This window comes from Equus przewalskii, chromosome 10, assembly GCF_037783145.1.
Source record: "Equus przewalskii isolate Varuska chromosome 10, EquPr2, whole genome shotgun sequence".
Taxonomy (NCBI): Eukaryota; Metazoa; Chordata; class Mammalia; order Perissodactyla; family Equidae; genus Equus; species Equus przewalskii.
The window spans coordinates 41,113,587-41,126,723 of NC_091840.1; the positions used below are offsets into that span (position 1 = coordinate 41,113,587).

Here is a 13,137-nt window from a genome sequence, read left to right on the forward strand (position 1 = left end):
ACAATATGTGAAAAGATCAATGATCACCACAAAGACAAACTGATCATAGCTAAATATTTTTTAAAGGTAATTATTTTATGTAAATATTTTTCTATTTCAGTTGAACTTGGTTAGCTTTGATTCTACTTTGTAGGGCCTATTTTATTTGAAAGTGTTTCTTTAACTTTTACTTCAAAACTAGTTTATTATACTATGAAAATTGACAAATATGAAAATCAGTGAAACTATAAACTCTGTCTACCAGTTAATATAAAAATGAATGGATGAATTTCCACTACCTATGGAGAGTATGGAAGGAATGGGATGACCTAAAAATACATGCTTGCAGTTTGTAATACTCCTATAGGAAACACCTGACAGAACAATCGACCTAGTAGACAAGGGTGATTTAACAGCTTCACGTCCTATTCCCAGGATCCTTCTTATTCAAAACTAAGCTGGTTAAATTCTCAACATGTAATTTCTTCACCCATAATTCTCAGAATATTTTGAGTAGTATGATATTATATGTATTATAATATATTACCTTATAAGTATTATAAGTATTATATTACTTTAACCCCAAAATTTGGATTATGAACTCTATTTACTGGATGGCAAATTATACAACCAATTTACAATATATAATTCAAATAGTGAATTCCCTTTAGGAAGGGACTCCAAAGCTGTGAGTGAAAAAATACATTTTTGGGGATAGTATGGTTGTTTCTGCTTTTCCCTCAACTCTTACTTTACTTAAGCTAATTCCTAGTAAATAATCAAGTTTCAGTTTGGTTATATAATGGGTTATTTTTAAACTCTGGTCAATCTGGTCATCTGACTTGCCCAAGCAATCAATACAGCTTGATTTCCATGTATTTACTAACTTATACAGCCTATGGTAAACACTTAAAGTAACAGAGGCTGAAAAGTCACAAAATCCATTAAGATAATTGTCCTCCTCACTCTACTGACTCCATAATATCTTGTCAGAAACTGACCAATAACTAAAGAGATACGTATCTCATTATAACATCCTATCCAAATTATTACATCATTTTGATAGCTGTTGAAATATCATGGTACCAGACATACCCTATAAAATAACTTGATTTTAACTTAAGATTCAGTGATTTTGAGAACTGCCATTGTTTATAATCATTTTAAAGTAAAAGTTAAAGATACACTTTAAAATAAATTAACCACTAAAAACTAGACATCATGTAGTTGGTAAAAATTTTAGTGTTTTGAGCAGTTACTAAATGTGTACTTTCTGAAACTAATCAATTAAAGTAGACATTATTTTTTTCCTTGAAAATACTAAGTTTCTTGCCAAATGGCAATACTTTTACAACATGAGCAAACCATGTGGCAATTCTTCAAGAGATTACTTAAATAAATTTTCAAATGTCTTCGAAATAATTTCTTCAACCAAAACCTGTCAGTGGAAAGAGATAATCTCATTCTCAATATGTGAACTATCCATAAGTAAACTGCCAAAAAATTGCCATAAATGATAAACTACCATAGGGAAAAAACAGAATACTAAGTACTACACCAGCTATAGCACGTTCCACTGATGGCTAAGATATTTGGTTCATATACGTGTACATTATTTCTTTAATTTCCCAATTACGACAACATTTCTAATCTAACCAACGGAAGCTTATAAAGATTAAGTACATAATATAGATCTTATAACTATAATTCATCTCTTACAGTAAGCCATAATAAAAAAGGTGACAGTACTATGAGTACCATTTTAGAACCTGACAAAAGCTTACATTATAATAAAATTCAAATAGTAAATAGACTTTCCGATTTCTTAAGAACAAACAGTGGAATATTTTAGATCTAAATAGTGTATTTAGAACTATGTTTCACAAAAGCAAAACAAAACTGAAAATGCCACTATTACTTATACATAAATTCTCACAAACACATCAGTAAAACTTTTATCTTATTTGAGAATGTAGCAATTTAAAGAAATCTGTGAACTGGCTTAAAGAACCATGGAAGAAGAGAACTTATGAGGTGTATTGAACCAAGAATCATTTAAAATGAAATCTTACACTATGAATGAACTTAAGATTAGGAGTCCAAATATCTAAGAAAAATTTCATTGATTTCAAGACAAAATATTTCCATAATAACTGTCTTCGGTGAGACGCTATAATAATCAGTTCCATAAATTTGCATATATACTTTATAAATAGTCCTTTTCAGTCAGAAAGTACTTCAGATTCAACATCTATTAGCCTCAAACCAAAGGAAAAAAAAAACCCTAACAAGAAACAGTTTATCAAGCAATCTATAATGATAAAGTATCATTATCTAAAGTATAACTTTAAAAGATACTTTATAGACTCAAATTTATGGTCCTTTTCAAGCTATAAATTGAAAGGTTACTGATGCTTAATATTTTAAAAATTAGTCATAGATTTCTATAAACTAGATTTCATATTGACATGACCTCTGATACAGACAGACTCCACCTTCACACATGCAGTACTCATCAGAGGAGAGAAGGATGCACAACCACTTCACCATATACACTGAGGCATGCATGAAGTACCACTCCAGACATGCTGTAAACCCACAAAGGAGCAGCTCAGCCACTTACAGCAGTGCCAAGTCCATGCTTGAAAGTGCTCTATATATTCAATTGTAGACAAAAATATTTCACAATTAAAGTAACTAACCACAAAGTATCAGAAAAGTATATATTTTATAAATTGGATTTATAAATTGGATTTATTAAATACAAGGTTTAAGCATTTATGTAAAACCATCCACTCTAGTAAATGGAATGTTTTTAGTATTATAAGCTAAAGGAGAAAAAAGTAATGATATATTACTTCTGAATTACACATACGCCTGAGGAGGGAATAGTATTTAATGTTACTTCTAACTATAAGTCAACTCACTGATACTCAATTGAGGGAGCTATCATTTCCTCAGGCATTTTCAGTTGTTCTTAATATCTGGGGGTGGGAGGAAGGAAGTGGCACAAATGGTACTTAATGAAGTGAGGACCAGGAATGCTAAATGTCCTGCAACGCACAAGGCAGTCTTGTGCAACAAAGAACTGTCTTGCCCCAAGTGCTACTAGCACCCCATTGAGAGAAATTAAATGTGTCACTAAATAGCTTTATTAATGGTTATTTTTTCTCCTGCAGGAACGGATAAAAGAAACTGTGGGCAGAATTTGGTTTAATTCAACACATCCAAGGCAAACAAAGGTGGGAAGGTATTTTTAACTCACCAGAGACATACTCTCAAAATGGAATTTGATTATAAAGAGGACAAATATGCCTAAGTTATAATAATTAAAGCCCTTTTTAAGGGAGGAAGCAGGAAAAAGATGACCAATTTACATATAAATGTGAATATCTATAAATGCATAAAAGTGGAGCTATGGTAAATAACACTTGAGAACCTTCAAATTAAGATTGTTCTTAACCAGAAGAACAGAATTTTTTAAATCCATGGTCCAAATCTGCTATGGTTTTGCTATCTTTCTACTTAATGTACTCATATCAGTCTTGAAGGTTTCACAAGTACCTTTTAATGAGTTCTCTTATTTTGTCTGATACACTTTTTTGTATCATGTGAACACATCTATTTAAGTGTGTTAGTATTTCATTTGTTTAAGGAAGACTAAAAAGTACAATCAAATACGATCTCACCATTTTTTAAAATGTATCATACTGGGCTACATTATAACTACTATTTCTAACTTAAATGGTAAGATGACAAGTCAGCATGTATCAGGTGCTGGGAAAGGACTAAGAATATTCAAATAATATGTGAGGAGCTTTAGGATGAAAATGTCAAATTCTATTTTCAGTGGCACTGTGCTCAAGGGCTTTTGATCCTAATAAAATATTTTAGGTTTAATCTTTCCAAAGGATCCTATTATTTCCACCTTCCTCAATAAGGGCCCTCAGGTCAAGACTGAATATGAAAAATATAACGGTATATCAGTTACCAGACATAACTACTTGTGAGAAATCTTCCTACATCATACGTCTAAGTTCAGAACCTTTTGTAAACTAAGAACGTCTTTCTTAAAAATAAATCAAAAAGAAGTAAGAAAAAAACAGAAAAAAAATTTTAAGTAATTTAGCAATACCTTTTGGACTTACATTGGTGATGATTCGATGGAGTGAATTTACCAGCACATAGTGAAACGTAGAAGGAGAATTCTGAGCCAGGCAGATCTACAGAGGAAAGAAACAGATAGTAAATTATTCTATGAGAAAAATATTCAGTAGCACAAATGACGACAAAAGGAACAACAAATAAGAAAGTTTTTAAAAAATAGAACAAATGTTTAAGGTCTTGAAATTAACATTAATATACAATATTGAGAAATACCAATAAAGGTGTAACATTCATCTTTCTGGTCTTTTCACATTTATAAAAGATCGACAGCATCAGTAAACATAATGGGATAAAAACCAATGCTCTTACCTTAAAGTGTTGGTTGTTGTGAGGGCTTATACGAAAGCAAGAAACAAGGCAGTCAATCATTAGATCCACGTCTGCAGGTTGACTGCCTCTTGAGAATGGTTTACTTGGATTAAAAAGCAGGTTCTATGAAAAATCACAAAAGAAAACAAAAGCCTTTAAACAGTTACGCAGTAATTTTTTTTTACTACTATTTGATAATATCAACACATCATGCACAGAGATGGCAATAACATTCAGTTGCCACCTGCACTAGTTGCCAGTTGCACTAATATTGTCACCCATCGGTCTGATAAATTCTTGCTATACCATATGTGGTTCCTTTCAGGACCTAATTTCTATATTATTTTAAAGCCAAGTCTGAATATTCATCCTAATTTAAGAAAACTGGTTACTTCTGTGTTTTCTCCATATTCTAAGCCACTTTATTTAGCCTGAGGAACATCCTAACAAGAAAAGCAGATCCTATGAACTTCCTGTCAAAGAAGACTCAGAACTTTAGTGTTAGGAACGATCTTGGACAACGAATGATCTAGTATAATACCTACACTAAAAGTTTTCATCTAATTTTCTTAAAGTTTGTAGTGAAGAAATAGGCATGTTACCTTAAGATCGACCACCATGGACTGAACTAGTAGGAAAATGACCGAGTTGTCTTCCCAGTTGATGTAAGTACTCGCTTTGCACAGCTTCACACAGGCAGTGGCGGCACTTTCAGTCAGCTGCCTGCTTCCTCCATGGCCAGCAAGCGCTTTCCGCAGACTGTCCAGAAACAACTTCTACAGAATTCAAATACAGCAGTAAGAGAACATACGAAGTTTTGGAGATTTCAGATTTATCTAATAAAGCAGGAAATTATCAGCCTATAAAAACTGCACTCTAAAAATATATAATGAATATTTGTGGGTTTTAGTTTCATAATTTAATTAGTTATCATTTACATGTTTGTCCAATCCCCAAAACCAGAATCTGTTCTTTACTTCCCTTGTTGAATTATTAAAGAAAAATAAGAAATAGTCTTTCTCAAATAGGGTAGTTGACTTCTCAACCCCAAATTCAGCTGATCATATTCTTTTTTTTATACTATCTTTAGTTTCTAAATATTACACTGTCTTGGTTATGGTCTATATCAAACACTTCATCTTTATCTAAAACTCCAGGCGACATTCAACCTTCAGCCTTCTAACTACGGATATACCTAAGGCTGTCCTATTGCTCTAAATTCTGTTCCTCACAAAAAGCTATCCATTCTTGTGATCTCAAGCCTCTTTGCAGCTCACTAAATTTCTCCCCTGGGGTTTTCTCCTAAATGAAAATCTCACATCTCCACTTAACATATATTCTCAAATATACATGTCAAAAGCTAAAGTCATCAAACAAGAACAGAACATACATTCTTCTCAAATATACATGGAACAATCTCCAGGATAGACTGTTAGGCCACAAAACAAACCTTAATAAATTTAAAGAGATTGAAATCATACAAAATATCTTTTCTGATCATAATGAAATGAAACTAGAAATCAAACAACAGAAGGAAAACTGGAAAATTCACAAATATGTGAAAATTAAACATCATCATTGGTCAAGGGAAAAAAATCACAAAGGAAATTAAAAAATATCTTCAGACAAAGCAAAAAGTAAGCACAACATACCAAAACTTATGGAATGCAGTGAAAGCAATGCTAAGAAGAAAACTTATAGCTGGAAATGCTCACATTAAAAAAGAAGCAAGCTGTCAAATCAATAACCTAACTATATACCTTAAGGAATTAGAAAAATAAGAGCAAACTAAACCCAAAGCTAGCAGAAGGAAGAAAATAATAAGATTAGAGCAAAGATAAATGAAATAGAGTATAGAAAATAGGAGAAAAAAATCAACAAAATCAAAAGCTAGTTCTTTGAAAAGGTCAAGAAATTTCACAAACCTTTAGCTAGATTGACGAAGAAAAAGAGAAAGAAGATTCAGATTACTAAAAATCAGAAATGAAACTGAGGACATTACTACTGTTTTTACAGAAATAAAAAAGATTGTAAGATAACACAATGAAAAATTATATGCCAACAAATTGGATAACCTAGACAAAATGGGAAAATTCATAGAAACATACAACCTTCCAAAACTGACTCATTAAGAAATAGAAAATCTGATTAAACCTATAACTAATAAGAAAGTTAAATCAGTAATCAAAAACCTCCCAACAAAAAAAAAGCCCAGGACTGGATGGCTTCACTGGTGACATCTACCAAACATTTAAAGAAGAACTAATGCCAACCCTTCTCAAACTCTTCTAAAAATTAAAGAATAGGGAACACTTCCTAACTCATCGCATGAAGCCCACAATACACTAACACTAAAGCCAGACGAAAACACTACAAGAAAAAACTACAGACTAATATCCCTTAGGAATATTGATGAAAAACTCCCCAATAAGAAATAGCAAACCAAATTCAGCAGCATATTAAAAGGATTAAAGATCATGACCAAGTGGGATTTATTCCTAAAGCATAAGAATGGTTCAACGACAAAAATCAATGTAATACACCTCATTAGTAGAACGAAGGAAAAAACCTCATATCATCATCACAATTGATGCAGAAAAAGCATTTGACAAAATTCAACACCCTCTCATCATGCAAACACTGGATAAGCTAGGAATAGAAGAAAATTTCCTTAACAAGATAAAAGCCATATAAGAAACACCCACAGCTAATAACACACACTCAATGGTGAAAGACTGAAAGCTTTTCCCCTAACATTAGGAACAAGATAAGGACGCCTGCTTTTGCCACTTCTATTCAACATATTAGTGGAAGTTCTAGCCAGAACAATTAGGAAAAGAAAACGAAATAAGTCATCCAAATTGGAAAAGAAAAAGTAAAATTATCTCTGTTCTAAGATGATATGATTTTATATGTATAAAACCTTAAAGATAACACACACACACCTACACAAACCTATTAGAGTTAATAAACAAATTCAGCTAAGCTATAGGATTCAAAATCAACATACAAAAATCAGTTGCATTTCTATACATTAGCAATGAATAATACAAAAAGGAAATTAAAAAAACAATTCCACTTATGGTAGCATCAAAAAGAATAAAATACTTAAGAATTAACTTAACCAAGGTGGTGAAAGACTCATACAATGAAAACTACAAAACATTGCTGACAAAATTAAAGAGAACATAAATAAATGGAAACATATCCAATGTTCATGAATTGGAAGACTTACCATTGTTAAGATGACAATACTACTCCCAAAGCAATGTACAGATTCAATGCAATCCCTATCAAAACCCCAAGAGCATTTTTCGTCAAAATAGAAAAACCCATCCAAAAATTCATATGGTATTTCAAGTGACACAAAATAGGCAAAACAATCTTGAAAAAGAACAAAGTTGGAAGACTCATACTTCCTGATTTCAAAACTTACTACAAAGCTATAGTAATCAAAGCACTGTGGTACTGGTATAAGGACAGATATATTTGTTTTAGTATCATCAAGTCAATTCTGACTCCTAGTCACCCTATATACAGTGGACAGGAACCCTGCCTGGTCTTTATGCACCATCCTCTCATCTCCTGGTACTAAATCAGACAATGCTCTGCTGCCTTCATGGGGTTTTCATGGTCAGTTTTTTGGAAGTGGGCGGCCAAGTCCTTCTTCCTAGTCTGTCTTAGTCTGGAAGCTCTGCTGAAACCTGCCCACCATGGGTGACCCTGCTCGTATTTGAAATACCTGTGTTATAGCTTTCAGTATCACAACAACATGCAGCCACCACAGTATGACAACCAACAGGAAAACAAACCTGGGCCATAATGATGACAGCACTGAATCTTAACCTCTAGACCACCAGGGCTGGCTGGACAGAGACCAATGGAATAGAACAGAAAGTCCAGAAAGAAATCCTTACATATACGATCAAATGATTTTCGACAAGGGTGCTAAGACCATCTAACGTAGAAGGGACGGTTTTTTTTAACAAAAGGTGCTTGGAAAACTGGATATCCACATGCAAAAGAATGAAGTTGCATCATTCCCTTACCCTATATACAAAAATTAACTCAAATGAATAAAAAATCTAAACAGCTAAAACTAGAAAACTCCTAGAAGAGAACATAAGGGAAAATCTCTATGACATTGGATTTGGCAATGATTTTTTAGATATGATACCAAAAAAGCACAAGCAACAAAAGAAAAAATGGATAAACTGGATTTCTTCAAAATTAAAAACTTTTGTGTATCAAAGGACATTATCAAGAAGGTGAAATAGTCTACAGAATGGGAGAAAATATTTGCAAATCAAATATCTGAAAAGAGATTGATAGCCACAATATTTAAAGAACTCCTATGACTCAACAACAACAAAAAACCCAATTCAAAAATAGGCAAAGGACTTTAATAGACACTTCTCCAAAGAAGATGTACAAATGGCCAATAAGCTTACAAAAAGATGTTCAACATCATTAGTCACTAGGGGAATGCAAATCAAAACCACAATGATACCAGTGGACACAAGAAATGTCTAGGAGATAAACAAAATGTGGTATTATACTACAATGGAATACTATTCGGCCATAATAAGGAGTGAAATTTTGACACATGCTACAAAACAGATGAACCCTGAAAACATGTTAAAGGAAATAAGCCAGTATAAGGACAAATGTATGATTCCACCTATATGGCAATTCACAAAGACAGAAAGTAACAGAGGTTACCAGGTCTGGGAAGAGGGGGCATGGGGAGTTGTTGTTTAATGGGTACAGAACTTCTGTTTAAGATGGTGAAAAAGTTCTGGAAATAGATAATGGTGATGGTTGCAAAACACTGTGAATGTATTCAATGCTATTGAATTGTACACTTAAAAATGGTTAAAAGGGTAATATTATTTTAACACAATATAACTAAGTAAATAAAATTTTAAAAGCTAAATTCATATTTCCTCTGAAATACCTCCCACTTTGGACTTCCCTTTCATCAGCCAAAAACACTACTTTGCACATTTCACCTCTAACCCTAAACTTTGGACTTTCCCTCAATGCCTAAAGAATAAAGTTTAAACTCAAAACTACTCATATCTGCCTCTTCATCTTCATTTCTTACCTCTGCCTGCATGAATCTTCCACTCCCCAGCTAACTAACTTCTCTGAACACACCTTCACACTTTAGCATCCATTTTCTTGATTACTCTAGTTTGAACAACACTTTTTCTCTTTCTCTCATCTAAATTCTATTCTTTTTTTTTTTTTTTTAAAGATTGGCACCTTAGCTAACAACTGTTGCCAATCTTCTTTCTTTCTTCTTCTTCTTTTTCTCCGCAAATCCCCCCAGTACCTAGTTGTATATTTTAGTTGCGGGTCCTTCTAGTTGTGGCATGTGGGACGCCACCTCAGCATGGCTTGATGAACGGTGCCACATCTGCACCCAGGATACAAATCAGCGAAATCCTGGGCTGCCGAAGTGGAGCACATGAACTTAACCACTCGGCCATGGGGCCGGCCCCTAAATTCTATTCTTATTTCAAGTTCAACTAAAGTTCCACCCCTCTTCCATAAAACTTTTCTTACCATCCAAACTTTACCTGAATTCTTACAGCACATAAACCCTGTAGTAGTCTCCTAGTAAACAGGTACTCTTGATATAGAACTTTTCATCTACAAAGAGATAACTGGAAATTCTAGGAAGACAACAGTCTAAGCCATCCTTGACTCCCTCTCTCTCTCCCCTAACTCCTTTATTCCTTGGTTCCCATGTTTCCCTCTTGTTCCTGGAGATACAGCTATATATCTCAGCCTCTCTTGCAGTTAGATGTGGCCATGTGACTAAGTTCTACCCAGTGGAATGTGAATAAAAGTGATACATGCCATTTCCCAGCCTAGCATGCTTTCCTATGCTATCTTTTTCCTTTTTAGCTGGCAGAATGGAAACAATTTCCATAGTAGCCAGGTGTTGAAGATGGCAGAGTCTTTGCTGGCCAAGGTCCTAAGAAACCACAAAGAGGAGAGCTGTCCTAAAGAGCTGTTCAGTTCAGCTGCTCAGTACCATTTCATAAGTATAATGAAGTTCTACCATGTTGAGTCACTATATTACCTACTCTAAATCAATAAAAATATACTACAATAATAATACAATAAAAATTATAAACTGGAAAAGAAAACCACTTTTCATCTACAGTCTGCAGTCTAGGATGGTGTAGATGAAAGCCTGATCCTACCTGCTTAGGGTTCTATTTGTTTGTTGTTTGCTCTTTCCTTGCTTTATAAAAAGAGCTAAGTGTGATTACCAATGCCTGGGAGGAGCTCTGCCACACTGCCCAAGTCTGCTGGATGCCTGAGGGAGCCTTGACAGCTAAACCAAGCATTCCCACAGCATTTCCACAAGGGACTATCTCAAGCCTCCTACAAGGTAGTTCTAAGTGCAGTTTTAAAGATTTACATTCAATTCTACGCCCTACAGAAACGATACACATTCTACTCTGATGACCACAGAACATTTTTTTAAATGAATATCACCATTTTCTAACCACAATGAAATTAAAAAAACAAAATATCACCAAGAAACTAATAATTTGGAAACTATAAAACATTCCTCTAAATCAAACACAGTATCATTAAGGGAAATTAGAGATTGGAAATTAATAAAATTGAGAATGCTTTACATGAAAGTCATGATTGCAGCTAAAAAGTAAAATTCAAAGCCTTCCAAATATTCCTAAAAATTTTTTTAAAAAATGAAAATAGATGAACTAAGCTATCACCTCGAAAAACAAACACAGAAAATGAAAGTTAAAATTAATGAAGTAGAACATTTAAGTGCTAGAAAATAAAAGTGAAAGGCTAGGTTTTAAAAGACCAATCAAATAGGTAAGCCCTAGTAAGTATGAATGAGAAAAAATGAGAAATGTTAGGAATGAGGAAAGAGTGATAAACATGGATATTGAAGAAAACAATTATAAGAGAATATAAAAATATTATAATCTATACATGTATTTCTATATTATAAGTGAAGTTTGTAGATATTATACATAACTCTGTGCTGGTAAAATTGAAAAATATATTTGCTAGAAAAATGAGTAACTAGACAATTTCATTAGCATCAAATAGTTATACACCTAAGTACATGCAAATACACCACAAAATTGATGAATTGTAGTAGGGCAGCCTTCTCAGTGATTATTAGAGAAACTATGTTTAACACTGACAGAAGTATCATTTAGTCTTCTCCGGTAAAAGAATGAAACTGAGGCGTTCTTTTAAATCTTTAATTAATGAGTAGTATCATTTGTTTTCCCTCCAAATAAACTTACGTACAAGTATGTCTCTGCTAAGGCCAGGAAACAAGAGACTAATCTGATTATAACTAGAAATGGTGCCCTGCAACACCGTGAAATAGCTTAGAATGCTGAGCCTACAGTAATACATGCCATGAGTAAAATAAACTGCTTCACATCTGGACATAGTGGAAATAACTTTGCCCTCCTCACCTTATTCATGTTGCTTTCATCAACCACATCCTTGGATATATCCTGGATTATTTCTGGACACAAGATAAGGAGAATGATTTGAAGCGGCCAAACTGCTGCTTTACGTTTGGTGCTTTCAGCAAAACCATCCACCAAGTCAAACAGTTTTTCTGCACACTCTGTGAAAAATGTAAATATTAAATATTACTAGATGAGAAGAAAATCTCTGGCATTAAATTAAAAGCCAGCACTATTCAAAAACCCAAAGGCCACATTTTTAAAAGATAAACCTGAATGTTCACTTAATTAAACAAATCCATTCAGATAAGCAGACAAGCAATGTTCTATTATCTATATATGAAGAGAGCTATCTTGATCCATCCTAGAAAAGTCCACATTTTAGAACGGCCAAACTTGTATCCAGTCTCAACGCACAGAGCCTTACACAAAGCGTGATGCTGCCAAGGAACAAAGACTGGACGCCTTCCTGAAGGGAATCACCAGAGCGCTCCAGGAGTCTGCATGCTCTGCTCTGCGGCTGTGTCTCAAGAATCCTAGGTAAGGATACTACTACTTTAATCATATCTCCCTAAATACAAAAGAAAACCTCGAAGCACAAAAAAGTGCTTCTCTGCAATGAAGAGCCATCAAATATCCAATCCACAACTCTAATTCAAGATTACAGCTTCATTTCAAACTTCTTTATCTATTTGCTCAAAGGAAATGAAAAGGGTTGAGGGTAATTTAGAAATATAAGAGAAAAATAATATTTCCAATTTAACATTGGTTGACAAGATGTAAAAGCACCTTGATAACAAAAATAACTTGGAAGGTGATAAGCTTTTACCTCATAAGTTAGAGGTCAAAAGACAAAACATCAATCTTATGCTTACCAGCCATATCAGTCTGTGGAATCTGGTATAGCTTTGTAAATTCATCTGGATAATTTTCGACCCAGTTCCAAAATGCCTACAACAAACACATGTTTTTAGACAAAAGCAGAGACATTTTCTTAATATAGTAAATAAAATATCATACGCTCCAATTATACCTCAAACTTCTAATTTCCTTCATAAGAATACTGCAATGCATTCTTCCTAAAAATTAATGTGAAATTATCACTCAAGTCATGACTTTTTGATTCAAAATACTAAAGACAGCAACATTCATAACCAAAAATTAACAAAATTTTAGTACCAAAGAGGTTATAACTTAC

At 33.5% G+C, this 13,137-nt stretch overlaps 1 protein-coding gene across 23 annotated transcripts in view; it reads right to left on the reverse strand.

The window, feature by feature from the left end:
- The window catches only part of NF1 (neurofibromin 1), a 240,137-nt gene that overhangs the window by 151,641 nt on the left and 75,359 nt on the right, over window positions 1–13,137 (reverse strand). For 12 of the 23 annotated variants that reach the window (XM_070562627.1, XM_070562622.1, XM_070562626.1 and 9 more), the window contains 5 exons: window positions 12,815–12,890; window positions 11,943–12,100; window positions 5,058–5,231; window positions 4,456–4,578; window positions 4,128–4,202 (listed from right to left, as the gene is read on the reverse strand). In XM_070562627.1, the coding sequence (XP_070418728.1) occupies window positions 4,128–4,202; window positions 4,456–4,578; window positions 5,058–5,231; window positions 11,943–12,100; window positions 12,815–12,890 (606 nt within the window). Of the gene's footprint in view, window positions 1–2,602; window positions 2,633–4,127; window positions 4,203–4,455; window positions 4,579–5,057; window positions 5,232–11,942; window positions 12,101–12,814; window positions 12,891–13,137 lie in introns of all 23 variants that reach the window. The other 11 variants (XM_070562633.1, XM_070562630.1, XM_070562620.1 and 8 more) reach the window with 1 other exon arrangement.